The sequence below is a fragment of the Scyliorhinus torazame genome, chromosome 2 (assembly GCF_047496885.1).
Source record: "Scyliorhinus torazame isolate Kashiwa2021f chromosome 2, sScyTor2.1, whole genome shotgun sequence".
Taxonomy (NCBI): Eukaryota; Metazoa; Chordata; class Chondrichthyes; order Carcharhiniformes; family Scyliorhinidae; genus Scyliorhinus; species Scyliorhinus torazame.
In genome coordinates, this window is record NC_092708.1 from 273059695 (window position 1) to 273079433 (window position 19739).

Here is a 19739-nt window from a genome sequence, read left to right on the forward strand (position 1 = left end):
CGTTCATGCCACCAGGCCGCAGGAGAACCGACTTGCTATTGGGAGAATTTCAAACTTTTTATATCAGCGGATTTCAACCTTTTCGGCTCCCACTGGATTCTTCCTTCCCCACCTGCCACCAAATCCATCGCAGGTGAGCTGGGGGAATTCCCAAAGGTTTTTGTAGAACATCTTCTGATCTTATGAAGGAAGGTCTAACTTGTTCAAACAGAATAGGTACCCGTGTCAGAGCATAAACATAATTTTCTTAGATTAAATTCTAAATCAATCAAGATTCAACCAAGGTGCATTTGTTGCCCAATTTGCCCTTAGCAAGCTGTGAACCGCTGCAGTCTACGTGGTGTTGGTACACCCACTGTGCTGTTGGATAGGAAAAAGTTGACTTTAATTTTTTTTAAATGAAAAATTCTTGGGATGAGGGCATGGCTGGCTAGGCCAGCATTTATTGCCGATCCTTAATTATCCTTTCGAAGGTGGTGGCAGGCTATCTTTTTGAACCTCTGGGATCCATATGGTATAGGTAAGAGGAAGTTCCAGGATTTTGACCCAGTGACAGTGAACAAACGGTGGCATATTTCCTAGTCAGAAAGATGGGTTGCTTAGCGGGGAACGTCCAGGGGAATTCCTGTATTCGTGCTAGGAATATTTTGTTGTTCTTGTGCATGTGGCCATTCCTCCACCTCTCATAGATTACATAGATTACATAGAACATACAGTGCAGAAGGAGGCCATTCGGCCCATCGAGTCTGCACCGACCCACATTAATCCCTCACTTCCACCCTATCCCCGCAACCCAATAACCCCTCCCAACCCTTATGGACACTACGGGCAATTTTTAGCATGGCCAATCCACCTAACCTGCACGTCTTTGGACTGTGGGAGGAAACCGGAGCACCCGGAGGAAACCCACGCAGACACGGGGAGAACGTGCAGACTCCGCACAGACAGTGACCCAGCGGGGAATCGAACCTGGGACCCTGGCGCTGTGAAGCCACAGTGCTATCCACTTGTGCTACCGTGCTCTCCTGGTCTGGAAGCAGGAGCCGGGAACTAGATGAGAGTAGTTGGCCTCCTTCCTTTCCTGAACCATATGCATTTAGCTATAGCTTGTAACTACAATTTTATTTCTGTACAAACTATTGACCAAAGTCTTTTGACAGACTTAATTCAATCCATAGAATCCCCACAGTACAGAAAGAGGCCATTAGATCCATCGAGTCAGCACTGACCCTCCGAAAGAACACTCCATCTAGGCCCACTCTCCTGCCCTATCCCCATAACCCTGTGCATTGATTATGGCCGATCCACTTAACATGCACATCTTTGGACATGTCTGCACATCTCTGGTTATTTTATAACATAGAATCAGGAATAGGCTATTCAATCCCTTGTGCATTCAGATACATCATTGCTGACCCGTACCTGATTTATAGTGTCCACTATGGCTCAAGTTGGTAGCACCCTCTGGAGTGAAAGGTTGTGGGTTCAAGTCCCACTTCAGATACTTGAGTATACAATTCAGGCTGTACAGGCCAGTGCATTCCTAAGGGAGTGCTTTGCTGTTGAAGTTTTTCAGATGTTTGTTAAACTGAGGCCCTGTTTTCTCCTTGAGGTGGATGTCAAATATCCCACTCTTTATTTGAAGAAGAGCAGGAGAGGTCTCATATGTTCTGGCCAATATTTATTCCTTCATCAACATGACAAACAGATGATCAGATTGTTGATTTTGGGGGCTTGCTGTGTTTAAATTGGGTGCCATGTTCCTCGACATACAATACTTGGCTGTAAAATACTTTGGAGACTGTGAGACTGAAAGGTGCTAGTCAGGAATAGCCACTTTCTGCATCAGATATACATGCTGGTTCTGGCCTAAACGTTGTGAAAAGAGAGTTTTTAAGATAATTGAAAAGATCATATTAGATCATAGAAAAGGCAAGTTGTTCATTCTTCAACTGATCTTTATGATTTCCATATACAATGTAAAAGTAATTTATTTTACAGATGTGGAACGACAGTACTTCAGGAGTGTTCATAATTGCATCTACTTTGCTGTCAGAGTTCTGGAAACACAGTTCATGTGAGTATTATTTCCCTGTTAGTGAATTGCACAGTTTTAAAATTGTAGATACAACAACAGTACGAATGGATAAGATTTACCTTGATTGCATCTGTTGTCCCAACTTTTGAGGTCAACTTCTTCCTAATAGTGGACTTGCCAGGGAGACGTGGAGGAAAATAACTTAACTGTTCATATTGTACACAGGTCTGGCCTGGGAATTTCCAGAGCCAGACTTTCTCTAAAGACTAAAACTCTCTGAATGTATTTGTTCATGGATGTGGGCACCACTGGCTAGGCCAGCATTTATTGGCCAACCCTAATTGCTCTTGAGAAGGTGGTGATGAGTCGCCACCTTGAACTGCTGCATTCCATGTAGTGTAGATACACCCTGGAGTTCTAGGATTTTAATGCAGTGACGGTAAGGAACAGCAATATATTTCCAAGTCAGGTTGGTGTGTGGTTTGGAGGGGCACTTACAGATGCTGGCATTCCTATGCATCTGCTCCATTTGCCTCTCTAGGTGGTAGAGGTTGCGAGTTTGGAAGGTGCTGTTGAAGGAGCCTTGGTGAGTTGTTTCAGTTCACCTTGTAGATGTTATACACTGTTGCCTCTGTGCATCAGTAGTAAGGCGATGGATGGTATGCCAGTCAAGCGAGCGGTTTTGTCCTGGAGTCTCTTAAGTGTTGGAGCTGCTCTCATCCCGGCAAGTAGGAAGTATTACATAGATACATAGATACATAGATACAAAGAAGACAGGAGCAGGAGGAGGCCTTTTGGCCCTTTGAACCTGCTCCGCCATTCATCACGATCATGGCTGATCATCCAACTTAATAGCCTATTCCTGCTTTCTCCCCATAGCCTTTGATCCCATTCTCCCCAAGTGCTTATATCCAGCCACCTTTTGAATATATTAAAAGTTTTAGCATCAACTACTTCCTGTGGTAATGAATTCCACAGGCTCACCACTCTGTGTGAAGAACTGTCTCCTTATCTCTGTCCGAAATGGTTTACCCTGAATCCTCAGCCTGTGATCCCTGGTTCTGGACACACCTATCATTGGTAACATCTTCCCTGCATCTACCCTGTCTAGTCCTGTTAGAATTTTCTAAGTCTCTATGAGATCCCCCCTCATTCTTCTGAACTCCAGCGAGAACAATCCCAACCTAGTCAATCTCTCCTCATATGACAGTCCCGCCATCCCTGGAATCAGTCTGGTAAACCTTTGCTGCACTCCTCAAGAGCAAGAACATCCTTCCTCAGAGAAGGAGATGAAAACTGCACACAAAGCTTTGGAAAAGGTGCAAAGGAGATTTACCAGGATGTTGCCTGGAATGGAGAGTAGGTCTTATGAGGAAAGGTTGAGGGTGCTAGGCCTTTTGTCATTAGAACGGAGAAGGATGAGGGGCGACTTGATAGAGGTTTATAAGATGATCAGGGGAATAGATAGAGTAGACAGTCAGAGACTTTTTCCCCGGGTGGAACAAACCATTACAAGGGGACATAAATTTAAGGTGAATGGTGGAAGATATAGGGGGGATGTCAGAGGTAGGTTCTTTACCCAGAGAGTAGTGGGGGCATGGAATGCACTGCCTGTGGAAGTAGTTGAGTCGGAAACATTAGGGACCTTCAAGCAGCTATTGGATAGGTACATGGATTACGGTAAAATGATATAGTGTAGATTTATTTGTTCTTAAGGGCAGCACGGTAGCATTGTGGATAGCACAAGTGCTTCACAGCTCCAGGGTCCCAGGTTCGATTCTGCCTTGGGTCACTATCCGTGCGGAGTCTGCACATCCTCCCTGTGTGTGCGTGGATTTCCTCCGGGTGCTCCGGTTTCCTCCCACAGTCCAAAGATGTGCAGGTTAGGTGGATCGGCCATGATAAATTGCCCTTAGTGTGCAAAATTACCCTTAGTGTTGGGTGGAGGTGTTGACTTTGGGTAGGGTGCTCTTTCCAAGAGCCGGTGCAGACTCAATGGGCCGAATGGCCTCCTTCTGCACTGTAAATTCAATGATAATCTATGATTAATCTAGGACAAAGGTTCGGCACAACATCGTGGGCCGAAGGGCCTGTTCTGTGCTGTATTTTTCTATGTTCTCACCAAGGCCCTGTATAATTGCAGCATCACATCCCTGCTTCTATACGCAAAATCTCTTGCAATGAAGGCCAACATACCATCAGCCTTCTTTACCGCCTGCTGCACCTGCATGCTTACCTTCAGCGAATGATGCACAAGGACGCCCAGGTCCCGCTGCACACCCCTCCCAATTTACAACCATTCAGGTAGTAATCTGCCTTCCTGATTTTGCTTCCAAAATGAATAACCTCACACGTATCCAAATTATACCGCATCTGCCATTGGTTTGCCCACTCGCCCAACCTGTCCAGATCTTGCTGTAGGATCCCTGCATCCTCGTCACAATTCACCATCCCACCTAATTTGGTATCATCTGCAAACTTTGAGATGTTACATTTTGTTCCCTCATCCAAATCATTAATATATATTGTGACTAGCTGGGGCCCCAGCACCGATCCCTGTGGTACCCCACTGGTTACTGCCTGCCAATTTGAAAAGGACCCATTAATCCCGACACTTTGTTTCCTCTCTGCCAAACAGTTTTCTATCCACCTCAGTACATTTTCCCCAACCCCATGCGCTTTAATTTTGCACAATAATCTCTTATGCGGGACTTTGTCAAACGCCTTCTGAAAGTCCAAATATACCACATTGTCAGCTCACCCTTGTCGACTGTACTGGTTACCTCTTCAAAGAATTCCAACAGATTTGTCAAGCATGTTTTTCCCTTCATAAATCCATGCTGACTCTGACTGATCCTGCCACTGCTTTCTAAATGTTCCGCTATAAAGTCCTTGATAATGGAGTCAAGCATTTTCCCCACTACCGATGTTCGGCTTACTGGTCTGTAATTCCCTGCTTTCTCTCTACCTCCCTTTTTGAATATCGGAGTGACGTGAGCCACCCTCCAATCTGCAGGGACAGTTCCAGAGCCTATACAATCCTGGAAGATGACCACCAATGCATCCACTATTTCCCGAGCCACCTCCTTAAGCACTCTGGGATGCAGATTCTCAGGCCCTGGGAATTTATCCGCCTTCAATCCCATCAGTTTTCCCAGCACCATTTCTCTACTAATGTTGATCTCCCTCAGTTCTTCCTTCTCACTAAACCTTTCATTCTCCAGCATTTCTGGTATCTGATTTGTGTCCTCTTTTGTGAAGACAGAACCAAAGTATGTATTTAATTGCTCAGCCATTTCTTTGTCCCTTATTATGCATTTCCCTATTTCTGTCTGCAGTGGGCTTACATTTCTCTTTACCAATCTCTTTCTCTTCACATATCTGTAGAAACTCTTAGTGTCAGTCCTATTCCATCACATCTTGCCTTGTGGACTGGCTTTGAGGAGTCAGGAGGTGGAGTTACTTGTTACAGAATTCCTAGCCTCTGACCTGCTCTAGTAGACACATTATTTATTAGGTTGGTCCATTCAGTTTCTGGCAAATGGTAACCCTCAGGTTCGCGGAATCTGCAATGACAATGCCATTGAATGTCATGGGGAGATGGTTAGATTCACTCGTTGAAGATGGTCATTGCTTGGCACTTAAGTGATGAGAATGTTACCTCTTTATCAGCTCAAACCTGAATTATTTCCAGATGTTGCTGCATTTGGACATGAACTGCTTTGATATCTGAGGAGTCCTGAAAGGTTCGAACATTGCAATCATCAGCGGAAATCCCCACTTCTGATCTTTGCAACATTCGGTCAGAAGTGGGATGTTTGCTGACGATTGTATAACGTATACCATTCACAGCTCCTCGGATACTGGAGCAGACGGTGTCCATATGACCTGGAAATGTATGTGCACATTGATCTTCTTGAACAATTAATTATTGGGATTGAATGGTGCATTGGGTAACTTTTCAGTTTTGTATGTATGTCTGCATTGTTCTTGATGCTTTAACAAAACAGCCTGTAATCTGCAGCAACCTCGCAGCCTTGTTCAAAGAGGCCCATGCAAATTAATGGGTAGCTCCACAATGTGGCGTGTTGCAATTCTAAAGCTTTTCTGAGGTAGGGATTAAGGCAAGTTGTTTTGGTCCTTGCACAAAGGTTTTACTTGACGTTTTGTCCATGCTGGATGTTGATATTTAGATATAAATTGGATAAATATTCCAGTTTCAGTAAGTTTCCTCAGATCTATTCTACAGGTTGTCTGATCCCCTATGTGAATCAAAATTGCATAAATCGGAGTGGTCTTGTGCAGTTTCTTGATGGCTCATTGTGGGTAGCCACGTATTGATGGATTGCGCCAAAGAGGGAAACTGAGGTTAGCACTGTGCTTCGCAGCTCCATGGTCACGTGATCGATTCCCGGCTTGGTTCACTGTGCAGAGCCTGCATGTTCTCCCCGTGTTTGCGTGGGTTTCCTCCGGGTGCTCCGGTTTCCTCCCACAGTCTAAAGATGTGCAGGTTAGGTAGATTGGCCAGGCTAAATTGTCCTTGGTATTCAAAAAGGTTAGGTTGGATTACGGGGACAGGGTGGATGTGTGGGCGTAAGTAGAGCTATTTCCGAGGGCCGGTTCACACTCAATGGGCAGAATGGCCTCCTTCTGCACTGTAAATTCTATGATTCTATGAGACCCAGTTCATTGTCCTCACTGAGTTAGCTAATGTCAGTTGTGAGAATAATGGGGCCAGAATTGGACAAAGAAAAAGGACAGTTAGCGTTCACCCCTCCCCCCCCCCCCCCCCCCCCCAATTAGTAATCAATCAAGTCTGTGGGAAAGTACATGTGCGTTAATGTTGAGCGAGGATCAGGTTGAAACTTCATGTCCCCCACAGTTAAATTGCATGCTGCTGCATATTTGAAGAATAGAATTATTTACAGCTCATTTGCTCCATTGACCCCATGCTGGCTCCCCACAGAAAAATCCATAGTCATTTACGCCACTGAAGGGGGCCATTGGGCCCATTGAGTCCATGCTCACTTACCACAAAGCAATCTAGTCAGTCCCACTTCTTTGCTTGATCCCTATAACATTGCGAGTGAAGGTTGCAGGTTTGGCAGGTGCTGTTGAAGGAACCTTGGTGATTGCTGCAGTGCATTTTGTAGCTGGTGCACACTGCCGCCACTGTGTGTAAGTGGTGAAGGGAGTGAATGTTTAAGGTGGTGGATGCAGTGCCAGTCAAACGGGCTGCTTTGTCTTGGATAGTATCGAACCTCTGGAGTGTGCCCCTTCACCTTCAAAGATTGATGCAAGTGCAACCTGACGGCCCTGTGTTCCTGTAAACATTTTAGAAAGTATGCCCTATGTTATGGACGACTGGTCAGCTCTCAGCAGTGGTTAAGATACTGGACCAGAAGGAGCTGTACAGATCTCAGCCCCCAGCGGGGGAAGAGGGGATGCGAGGATTTCTAGATCAACTGAGGTTCCCGAGGGTGGAGGAGCAAGAGGTGGTTGGTTTGGGGGCGCCAATTGGGTTGGAGGAGCTGGTTAAAGGACTGGGGAGCATGCAGGCGGGGAAGGCCCCGGGACCAGATGTGTTCCCGGTTGAGTTTTACAGGAAGTTTGCGGACCTGTTAGCCCCGTTGCTAGTGAGGACTTTCAATGAGGTAAGGGAGGGGGGACCCTGCCCCCAACAATGTCCGGGGCGCTGATTTCTCTGATCCTGAAGCGGGACAAGGACCCACTGCAATGTGGGTCGTATAGGCTGATCTCACTCCTCAATGTGGATGCTAAGTTGCTGGCAAAAGTGCTGGCTACGAGAATTGAGGACTGTGTCCCGGGGGTGATTCATGAGGACCAGACGGGATTTGTAAAGGGTAGGCAGCTAAACACCAATGTGCGGAGGCTCCTAAACGTGATTATGATGCCATCGGGGGAGGGAAAGGCGGAGATAGTGGCAGCTATGGACGCGGAGAAGGCCTTTGACCGGGTGGAGTGGGAGTATCTGTGGGAAGTGTTGCAGAGGTTTGGGTTTGGGGAGGGGTTTATCAGTTGGGTTAGCTCCTTTATAGAGCCCCGGTGGCGAGTGTGGCTACGAATCGGCGGAGATCGGAGTATTTTCAGCTGTATCGAGGGACGAGGCAGGGGTGCCCCCTGTCCCCCCTGTTGTTTGCATTAGCAATTGAGCCTTTGGCCATGGCATTAAGGGAGTCCAGGAAATGGAGGGGGGTAGTTCGAGGGGGAGAGGAGCGTCGGGTGTCGCTGTATGCGGACAACCTGTTGCTGTATGTGGCAGATCCAGTGGAGGGGATGGTGGCGGTCATGCGGATCCTAAGGGAGTTTGGGGACTTCTCAGGCTATAAGCTCAATGAAGGGAAAAGTGAGCTCTTTGTGGTGCGTTCAGGGGACCAGGGAAGAGGGATAGACGACCTACCGTTGAGGGCGGAAAGGAGCTTTTGGTACTTGGGGATCCAGGTAGCTAGGAGTTGGGGGGCCCTGCACAAACTTAATTTGATGTGGCTGGTGGAGCAGATGGAGGAGGACTTCAAAAGATGGGATGTGTTGCCACTCTCGCTAGCGGGCAGGGTACAGTCGATTAAAATGATGGTCCTCCCGAGGTTTCTTTTTGTGTTCCAGTGCCTTTCTATTATGATTACCAAGGCCTTTTTAAAGCGGGTAGGTAGGAGCATCATGGGTTTTGTGTGGGCAAACAAGACCCTGAGGGTAAAGAGGGGGTTTCTGGAGCGTAGTAGGGACAGAGGAGGGCTGGCGTTGCCGAATCTGGGCGGCTATTATTGGGCAGCCAACGTGGCGATGATCCGTAAGTGGGTAAGAGAGGGAGAGGGGGCAGCATGGAAGAGGTTGGAGATGGCGTCCTGCAAAGGAACGAGCCTGGGGGCACTGGTGACAGCACCGCTGCCGCTCTCGCCGACAAGGTACACCACGAGTCTGGTGGTGGCGGCAACGCTAAAGGTCTGGGGGACAGTGGAGACGACACAGGGGAGCGACAGGAGCTTCGGTGTGGTCCCCGATCAGAGATAACCATTGCTTTGTCCCAGGAAGGATGGATGGGTGGTATCGGAGCTGGCATCGGGCAGGGATCAGAAGGATGGGGGACCTGTTTATAGATGGGACGTTTGCGAGCCTAGGGGCGCTGGAGGAGAAGTTTGGGTTACCCCCGGGAAATGCGTTCAGGTATATGCAAGTGAGGGCGTTTGTGAGGCGGCAGGTGAGGGAATTCCCGCTGCTCCCGGCGCAAGGGATTCAGGACAGGGTGATTTCGGGTGTATGGGTCGGAGAAGGCAAGGTTTCGGCGATATATAGGGAGATGAAAGAAGAGGAGGAGGCTTTGGTAGAGGAGCTGAAGGGCAAGTGGGAGGAGGAGTTGGGGGAGGCGATTGAAGAGGATCTGTGGGCTGATGCCCTGAGTAGGGTTAATTCCTCTTCCTCATGTGCCAGGCTCAGCCTGATACAGTTTAAGGTTATTCACAGAGCGCATATGACAGGTGCGAGGCTGAGTAGGTTGTTTGGGATGGAGGACAGATGCGGGGGAGGTGCTCGGGAAGCCCGGCGAATCACGCCCACATGTTCTGGCCGTGCCCGGCACTGGATGGGTGCTGGAGCGGTTTTGCGAAGACCATGTCCAAGGTGGTGAAAGTCCAGGTCAAGCCAAGTTGGGGGCGGGCATTATTTGGGGTAACGGACGAGCCGTGAGTGCAGGAGGCGAAAGAAGCCGGTATTCTGGCCTTTGCGTCCCTGGTAGCCCGGCGGAGGACCTTGCTGATGTGGAAGGACGTGAAGCCCCCCAGTGTGGAAGCCTGGATAAATGACATGGCAGGGTTCATTAAGCTGGAGAGGATAAAGTTTGCCTTGAGAGGGTCTGCGCAGGGGTTCTTCAGGCGGTGGCAACCGTTCCTAGACTATCTCGTGGAGCGTTAGAATGAGGTCGGTCAGCAGCAGCAGCAACCTTGGGGGGGAGGGGGGGGGGGGCGGGGGCGCGCGTGGGGAGGGAAGGGGAGGGGGGGGGTGGTATTTGGGTGGGCGGGAGAGGGGGTTTTCCTAGGGGTACTTGTTTTTAAAAAAAGCATATGGGAGGATTAATATGTGCGGGAGAAACCCATTGTATAAGTTCTGTATTATGTTTGATTGATATGTTTCTGTTCTGTTCTTTTCTCTTTTTCTTTTCTGTTACGGGGGGGGGGGGGGGGGTTTAATTGGTTGAAAAGTTTTGTTGGAAAAACTTTGAATAAACATTTTTTTAAAAAAAGGTACTGGACCAGAACCATAATGATTTGAATTTTTAATGCGGTGTGAAAAGATGGATTCATTCGAGGAGTGATAAAATAAGAAATAGGATCTGGTTACTTTGAAAACAAACTTTATTAAAACAAAAGGAAAAATATTTGCTCTTTGAACTTCAACCCTAACAATATTGGATTGCATGCAGTTTCTTAACTCTAAGACACGAGTTCCATTAAACAGTACTTTACATGAACATACAGCTCTAATTACTTACACAGACAGGCAAAGGTGTTACTTGCATTTACAAAGCAATTTTCTGGCTGTTTGTGAAGTTCCTTCAGAGCCCTTTCTGAAAGCCTGTCTCTGGACCAGCTTTCCATGACCCCTCCCCCCTGTGGCTTTTCAAATCCTCCTCTTCCCCCCCCCCCCCCCCCCCCCCTGTCCAAGCATTATTCTTCCCATCTCTCTCTCAGCTCCACCCAGCCCCTCATGCGAAGGTTCTCTCCTGGGATGTCCAGACTTGAACCCATCATTGTTATCTTGGCTGTCTGATTTCCCATTCCCATTTAGACAAAAGAACAGAGTCAAGCTATTGATATTTTCTTGTTACCACATTTTAGCAAAGATATGAGGTTCTTGAGATGATGCAGAAGAGATTTACAAGAATGGTCCCAGGGATGAAGGTGGAGAGGCAGCCCAGGGCTACAAGGTTAGGTTGAAAAGCTTGAGGTTCTCCTTGGAACAAAGATGACCAAGTGAAGATTTAATAGAGGTTTACAAGATTATGACAGGCTTAGATAAGGTGGACAAGGAAAAACACTTCCCATTAGCTGAAGCTACAAGGACTAGGGGGACATAGATTTAAGATTTTGGGTAAGTGATAAACAGGCAATGTTGAGAACTTTGTTTACACAGCAAATGATAATGACCTGCAACTTTCTGTCCAAAAGGGTGGTGGGAACAGAAACAGGGCTTTTCACAGTAACTTCATTTGAAGCCTACTTGTGACAATAAGCGATTTCTTCTCCTTCTTCTTGATATGCAACTGACTTCCCATTTACAAACACACAAGGTAATCAGGCTCTGTAACGGGATAATGGCTGGTCAAATAAGAGTGTCCTGAAGGACAGTGTATCTCAAGTGGATCACCCTGGCTGAACAGGGGTATGTATCCTGTGTATTCCCACAAACGAGTTTAAGTCTGAATGAGACAGTGTAACTCAGGCCAAGTGGAAGCTTATCCCTTTGACTCCATGCTAGCAGTTTTTCCCTTGATCTGTTAACCTACTATATCATTTGCCTAACATATCTTTGATCCCATTTCTGGACCCAAGTTTCTAATATCTCCCCCTCATAACACCTGCAAGTTTATTTCTTTCAAGTCTGCAACCAATTTCCTTTTGAAATCATTGGTTGTTTCTGTTTCCACCACCCTTTTGGACAGAAAGTTGCAGGTCATTATCATTTGCTGTGTAAACAAAGTTCTCAACATTGCCTGTTTATCACTTACCCAAAATCTTAAATTTTCCAATTAAGGGGCAATTTAACGTGGCCAATTCGCCTACCCTGCACATCTCTGGATTGTGGGGATGAAACCCACGCAGACATGAGGAGAATGTGCAAACTCCACACAGACAGTGACCCGGGCCGGATTGAGCCCAGGTCCTCTGCGCTGTGAGACAGCAGTGCTAACCACTGCGCCACCGTACTGCCCCAAGATTCAACTCATTTATATATGGTAAAAAAAGCAGTGGCCCTAGCACTAACCCTTACACAACAGAACTGTTTACCATCCTCCAATCCAAAGAAAACAACCATCTAACACAACTTGCTGTTTTAAGCTAATAGTTTTTATCTGCAAGCGTCAATTTTGTTAATCAGCCTTTTATTTGCAGTATTGTCAAATGCTTTCTTAAAATCCATGTAGACAACAAGCACTGCATTTCTTTCACCCACCTTCTTTATTTCTTCATCAAAATATCCTATTAAATTAGTCAAGCATAATCTGCCTTTTACAAACTTGTGCTGACTCAGCATTATTAACTCAAACCCCTCTCCAAACGTCTATTGAATTTCCCCCCCCCCCCCATGGATTCCAAAACCTCACCCACCACTAATGTTCAATTAACTGGCCTAGCTGCCAGGGCTGTCCTTCCAGCCTTTCTTGAATAAGGGTGTCACTTTTGCCACTCTCTTGAGAAGATCAAGGCAAGTCCTTCCATTTTCTCCTCCCCAACTTCCTTTTGCAATCTGGTATCTGGATCAGGTGACTTATTTAATGTAAGCATAGCCAATTTTTCCAGTACTAACTGCCTTTCAGTTTTAACACTATACATTGCCTCCACTATCTCCGCTTCTACTGATATTTTATCAGACTTCTATTCCTTAGTAAACACCGATACAAAGCCCTCATTAAGTATTCTAGGCTTGCCCTGCACCTCTAAGTATGTACCACCCTCTTTGTTCCTAATAAGACCCACATCACTTCTTGATACCGGCTTACTATTTGCATGCTGGGAGAAGGTTTTTGATATCTATTTTGTGTTGATTGCCATTCTATTCTAGAGTACCCAATTATTTTTTTCCCAATTAAGGGGCAATTTAGCGTGGCCAATCCACCTAACCTGCACATCTTTGGGTTGTGGGGGTGAAACCCATGCAGGCATGGGGAGAATGTGCAAATTCCACACGTAGTGACCGTGATTCGAACCCGGGTCCTCAGCACCGCAGCCCCAGTGCTATCCACTGCGCCACATGCCGCCCCGCCATTCTATTCTAATTCTCCCTCTTGGCTAGTCTTATTTTTGTTGTAATTTTCCCTCTCAACTGATTTGTATTTAGATTTATTGTCACGTGTACTGAGCTACAGTGAAAAGTGTTCTGGGTACAGTCCAGGCAAATCGTTCCAGCCATGAAAAAGAATATGGTTAGTGATTATATGAGTGTTGGAATTAAGATTTAGGTTAGAACAGTTATGAAAGATGTAGGAAGAGGATCTGTGGGGGATAGCTCGCAGAGAGTCGCCACACTCCAGCACCAGCACTATCTTGGAGGAAAAATACCAGGCCGTTCGGATCAGAGCCACTGGGTATTGAGGTGATGTGGAGGGGGTTGGGGATCTGGTTCTGTAGTCCTCAGCCCCTCAGGAACTAGAAGGAGCAAAATCAGGATGAATCCATCTGGGATGTCACTAAAGTGCCCTGCACGGCGTCAAATGCTTCTTATTTGGCAAAGGGAACAAATTCTAAGCTCATTTCTGTTGCCCGGCAGCATCATTTGACCTGGTTCTCACTTGAAGAATTAATTTGCTATGTATCATGCAGCTTCCTTTTACATCAAAATCTCTATCTCTCTGCTCATTCAAGGAGTCCTGTTTTTGACCCGTCTATACCTGAAGCACCCCGTTCTTAAAGATTACCCATTGTGTTGTTAAGTTATTCCTGTCAGTCTCCAGTTCCATTTTACTCTGATCCTGAAGTTTTAGATTAGATTGTTCCTTGCTCTTCTCCATTAATTTAAAACTTATGATGCAATGACCAAATGATTCCCAACTTGGTCCACTTGGCTTACCTCATTTCCGAGCACCAGATCCAGCAATGTCTCCCTTCTAGTCCTATCCGATGACAGGACTACCAACACAGGTATGATTTATTATCCGCAAGAAACACCTATCAAACCTTCGCTCCCTTGGGTCATGACGGTCCTGATGAAGTAGTTTACAGAGTTCCTTTTCAACCAGCTAATAACATCTTGGTTCATGGTTTGGCCACATCTGAGAAAGCACCCAGCTCTCTGTGAATGTCTGAATTGTTCTCACAACTTTCTAGGTTTTCGACCTTTTTAGCCAGTTTGCACAGTATCTTCAAGAGCTCCGGTGTCCTTTTCGGCCAAACAAGAAAACCAACCACTTCCTGAGTGTCCTACTTCTTTTCCTCACAAAACTCCGTGTTCCTCTTTCTGTCTCTCTCTTTGTAGCTCTCCTCTGTGTCTGCAGCTCTCCTTTGTGTCATCTAGCCACATGTCTTCTTTCTTCACTTCTTTGCTGTTGGTGCTGCTTCCTGATTGAGTTTCCAGGCCCAAGAAAATTACAATTGACCTCTTTACAATCGATGCAAGCTCTAAAAGTCCTTTTCAAACATTCTTTAAAAAAAAATACAGATTCCCTAGACTTTTTCAAGAAGATACAAATTTTCCTCGCTACTATTTTTGTTTCAAAGGTCACCACGCAAGGCTTTGCTGTTACCTCCTCTACTCTCCCTTTCCCTTTGATACCATGCTGTTGGCAGCAGTCCTAAAGAAAATTGTCAATCCCTAATCTCTACTACTATGACCTGTTTGGGAATGTGGTACACTCTGAAGACTCCTGTGCTACTTGCGTTTTCCTGCTCTTCCAGATAGCCACCCATGAATTATTCTGTATTTGCACTGTCTGTGGGGTGACCACCTCCTGGAACATGCAATCCAGGAAACTCACATCGTCCCTTTTTAAAAAAAATATGTTTATTCAAATTTTTCCAACAAAATATTTTAACAAACAAACCCCCCCCCCCCATAACAAAAAGAAGAAAGAACACAAACACCACAATCAAAAAGAATAAACTACTTATACATTGGGTTTCTCCCGCATATATTAACCCCCCCCCATATGACATTCAAAGGTACCCTTGGGGAACCCCCCCCCCCGACAGAGCCTCCCCCCCTGGGTTGCTGCTGACCTCCTCCTAACGCTCCGCGAGATAGTCTAGGAATGGTTGTCACTGCCTGAAGAACCCCTGCACAGACCCTCTCAAGGCAAACTTTATCCTCTCCAGCTTTATGAACCCTGCCATGTCATTTATTCAGGCTTCCACACTGGGGGGCTTCGCATCTTTCCATAATAGCAAGATCCTCCGCTGGGCTACCAGGGACGCAAAGGCCAGAATACTGGTCTCTTTCGCCTCCTGCACTCCCGGTTCGTCCGTTACCCCAAATAACGCCAACCCCCAACGCGGCTTGACCTGGATTTTCACCACCTTGGACATAGTCCTCGTGAAACCCCTCCAGAACCCATCCAGTGCCGGGCACGACCAGAACACGTGGACGTGATTCACCGGGCTTCCCGAGCACCTCCCACACCTGTCCTCCATCCCAAAGGACCTACTCAACCTCGCCCCTGTCATATGCGCTCTGTGAGTAACCTTAAATTGTATTAAGCTGAGCCTGGCACAAGAGGAAGAGGAGTTAACCCTACTCAGGGCATCAGCCTACAGACTCTCATCAATCTCCTCCCCAAGCTCCTCCTCCCACTTGCCCTTTCGCTCCTCTACCGAAACCGCCTCCTCTTCTTTCATCTCTTGATAGATCGCTGAAACCTTGCCTTCTCCGACCCATACACCCGAAATCACCCTGCCCTGAATCCTCTGCGCTGGGAGCAACGGGAATTCCCTCACCTGCCGCCTCACAAACGCCCTCACTTGCATATGCCTGAACGCATTTCCCGGGGGTAACCCAAACTTCTCCTCCAGCGCCCCTAGGCTCGCAAACGTCCCATCTATAAACAGGTCCCCCATTCTTCTGATCCCTGCCCGATGCCAGCTCCGAAACCCCCCATTCATCCCTCCCGGGACGAACCGATGGTTCTCCCGAATCAGGGACCAAATCGAGGCTCCCATCTCGCCTCTGTGCCGTCTCCATTGCCCCAGATCTTCAACGTTGCCGCCACCACCGGACACGTGGTGTACCTTGTCGGCGAGAGCGGCAGCGGTGCCGTTACCAGCGCCCTCAGGCTCATGCCCCTGCAGGATGCCATATCCAACCTCTTCCACGCCGCCCCCTCTCCCTCTATTACCCACCTATGGATCATTGGCTGCCCAATAGTAGCCGCACAGATTCGGCAGCGCTAGCCCTCCCTGTCCCTGCTACGCTCCAGAAACACCTTCTTTACCCTCGGGGTCATATTTGCCCACACGAAACCCATGATACTCTTACCTACCCGTTTGAAAAAAGCCTTGGGAATCATAATGGGAAGGCATTGGAACACAAAGAGAAACCTCGGGAGGACCATCATTTTAACCGACTGCACCCTGCCCGCTAGCGCGAGTGGCAGCACATCCCATCTTTTGAAATCCTCCTCCATCTGCTCCACCAACCACGTCAAGTTGAGCTTATGCAGGGCCCCCCAGCTCCCAGCCACCAGGATCCCCAAGTACCGAAAGTTCCTTTCCGCCCTCTCAATGGTAGGTCGTCTATCCCCCTTCCCTGGTCCCCTGGATGCACCACAAAGAGCTCACTTTTCCCTACGTTGAGCTGATAGCCCGAGAAGTCCCCAAACACCCTTTGGATCCGCATGACCTCCACCATCCCCTCCACTGGATCTGCCACATACAGCAACTGGTCGTCCGCATACAGCGACACCCGATGTTCCTCTCCCCCTCGGACCAACCCCCTTCATTTCCTGGACTCCCTTAGTGCCATGGCCAAAGGCTCAATTGCCAATGCAAACAACAAGGGGGACAGGGGACACCCCTGCCTCGTCCCTCGGTACAGCCGAAAGTACTCCGACCTCCGCCGATTCGTAGCCACACTCGCCACTGGGGCTCTGTATAGGAGCCTGACCCAACTGATAATACCCTCCCCGAACCCAAACCTCCGCAACCCTTCCCACAGATACTCCCACTCCACCCGGTCGTAGGCTTTCTCCGCGTCCATAGCTGCCACTACCTCCGCCTCCATCCACCGATGGAATCATAATCACGTTGAGGAGCCTCCGCACATTAGTGTTTAGCTGCCTGCCCTTTACAAATCCCGTCTGGTCCTCATGAATCACCCAGGACACAGTCCTCAATTCTCGTAGCCAGCACTTTTGCCAGCAACTTAGCATCCACATTGAGGAGCGAGATCGGTCTATATGACCCACATTGCAGTGGGTCCTTCTCCCGCTTCAGAATCAGCGAGATCAGCGCCCCGGACATTGTCGGGGGCAGGGTCCCCCTCTCCCTTGCCTCATTGAAAGTCCTCACTAACAATGGGCCTAGCAGGTCCACATATTTCCTATAAAACTCGACCGGGAACCCATCTGGCCCCGGGGCCTTCCCCGCCTGCATGTTCCCCAATCTTTTAACCAGCTCCTCCAACCCAATTGGCGCCCCTAAACCAGCCACCTCCTGCTCCTCCACCCTCGGGAACCTCAGTTGATCCAAAAATCGTCGTATCCCCTCTTCCCCCGCTGGGGGCTCAGATCTGTTCAGCTCCTCATAGAAGTCCTTAAATACCTCATTTACCCTCACCGCACTCCGCACCGTATTCCCCCTGCTATCCTTAACTCCAACTATCTCCATCGCTGCCATCCTCTTACGGAGCTGGTGTGCCAGCATCCGGCTCGCCTTCTCCCCATACTCGTACGTCGCCCCCTGTGCTTTCCTCCACTGTGCCTCTGCTTTCCCTGTGGTCAACAGGTCGAATTCTGTCTGGAGGTTCCGTCACTCCCAAAGTAGCCCCTCCTCGGGGGCCTCTGCATAACTCCTGTCCACCCTTAAAATCTCCCCCACCAACTTCTCCCTCTCCCTCCTCTCTCTCTTCTCCCTGTGGGCCCTAATGGAGATTAGCTCTCCCCTGACCACCGCCTTCAACGCCTCCCAGACTACCCCCACCTCCACCTCTCTATTGTCATTGGCCTCCAAGTATCTCTCTGCACCCCCGCACCCTCCCGCCCACCTCCTCATCCGCCAGTAATCCCACCTCAAGATGCCACAGCGGGCGCTGGCCCCTCTCCTCTCCTAACTCCAGCTCCACCCAGTGCGGGGCATGGTCTGAGATGGCTATGGCTGAATACTCCGTTCCTTCCACTTTCGGGATTAGCACCCTACTCAAAACAAAAAAATCTATCCGGGAGTAGGCTCTATGTACATGGGAAAAGAATGCGAATTCCCTGGCCAGGGGCCTAGCAAACCTCCATGGATCCACTCCCCCCATCTGGTCCATAAACCCCCTAAGCACCTTGGCCGCAGCCGGCCTCTTCCCCGTCTTGGATCTGGAGCGATCTAATGCTGGATCCAGCACCGTGTTGAAATCCCCCCCCCCATTATCAAGCTTCCTGCCTCCAGGTCTGGAATCCGACCCAGCATGTGCTTCATAAATCCGGCAGCATCCCAATTCGGGGCTTATACGTTTACCAGTACTACCCACACCCCCTGCAGCCTACCGCTCACCACGTATCGACCTCCATTATCCACTACCTTCATTGGCCGGGGCATTGAGTATAAGAATTGGCAAGTCATGTTGCAGCTGTATAGAACCTTAGTTAGGCCACACTTGGAGTATAGTGTTCAATTCTGGTCGCCACACTACCAGAAGGATGTGGAGGCTTTAGAGAGGGTGCAGAAGAGATTTACCAGAGTGTTGCCTGGTATGGAGGGCATTAGCTATGAGGAGCGGTTGAATAAACTCGGTTTGTTCTCACTGGAACGACAGAGGTTGAGGGGCGACCTGATAGAAGTCTACAAAACATTCAGGCCCCTCACATTCCAAGTTATCAGCCGGATTGGGGGGGCTTCTCCCCCCCCCCCCCCCCCCCCCACCGACTAGCCATCCCCTTTTCTAGGCCAGTCACGTGCCCGCGCCTCCCGCACCCTCCAGTCCCCCAGACGGCGGACCCCCGACCACCTCTCCTATTTCCTGTTCCCCATTGGCCAATGCAGCAGCAACCCTATACCCCCCCACCCCAGATCCATATCTAGCTCTTTTGCTCCCCCCATAACACTCCCGTAAGTCTGCTGACCCCGGCCTCTCCCGCCTTCCCATCGACCCCCCCAGTGTGCGAATCCCCCCCTCCCCCTCCTCCCTAGCAGTCAGTATGCTCTCCTCCGACCCCCACCGCCGTCCTTCCCTTGCGCGGGAAAAAGCACGTGCTTTCCTGAGCCGGCCCAGCCCCCTCTGGCGCAGCTCCTTTTGCAGCCTTATCTCAATTCCCCAATCCCCGGGCCTCCCCTCCCTCCAACACCGGCGCCCACGCTCTCCCACAGCCTCCCCATCAAATCCCTTCACCCATCCCCATCCAGCACCCAACCAAGGGAACATTCCCTACACGTAGTTAAAACCATATATACAGCAGACATCCCCCCACAACCACAGACCCTCAATTTGAGTCCAACTTTTCAGTCTGTATGAAGCTCCAAGCCTCCTCAGGCGTTTCGAAATAGTGGTGCCGATCTTGGAATGTGACCCACAATCGCGCTGGCTGCAGCATACCGAACTTCACCCCCTTCCGATGGAGTACCGCCTTGGCCCGATTAAAGCCAGCTCTCTTCTTGGCCACCTCTGCACTCCAGTCCTGGTAGATTCGGATCTCCGTGTTCTCCCACCTGCTGCTCCGCTCTTCCTTGGCCCATCTCAAGACACACTCTCTATCCATAAAGCGGTGAAACCTCACCACTACAGCCCTTGGCGGCTCGTTGGCCTTGGGTCGCCTTGCCAGGACCCGATGAGCCCCATCTAG

At 48.9% G+C, this 19739-nt stretch overlaps 1 protein-coding gene across 2 annotated transcripts in view; it reads left to right on the forward strand.

Annotated features, from left to right (window-relative positions):
• The window catches only part of LOC140398667 (codanin-1-like), a 162957-nt gene that overhangs the window by 43944 nt on the left and 99274 nt on the right, over positions 1–19739 (forward strand). For both annotated transcript variants that reach the window (XM_072487634.1, XM_072487643.1), the window contains exon 6: positions 2002–2077. In XM_072487634.1, coding sequence (XP_072343735.1) covers positions 2002–2077 — 76 coding nt within the window. The remainder of the gene's footprint in view (positions 1–2001; positions 2078–19739) is intronic.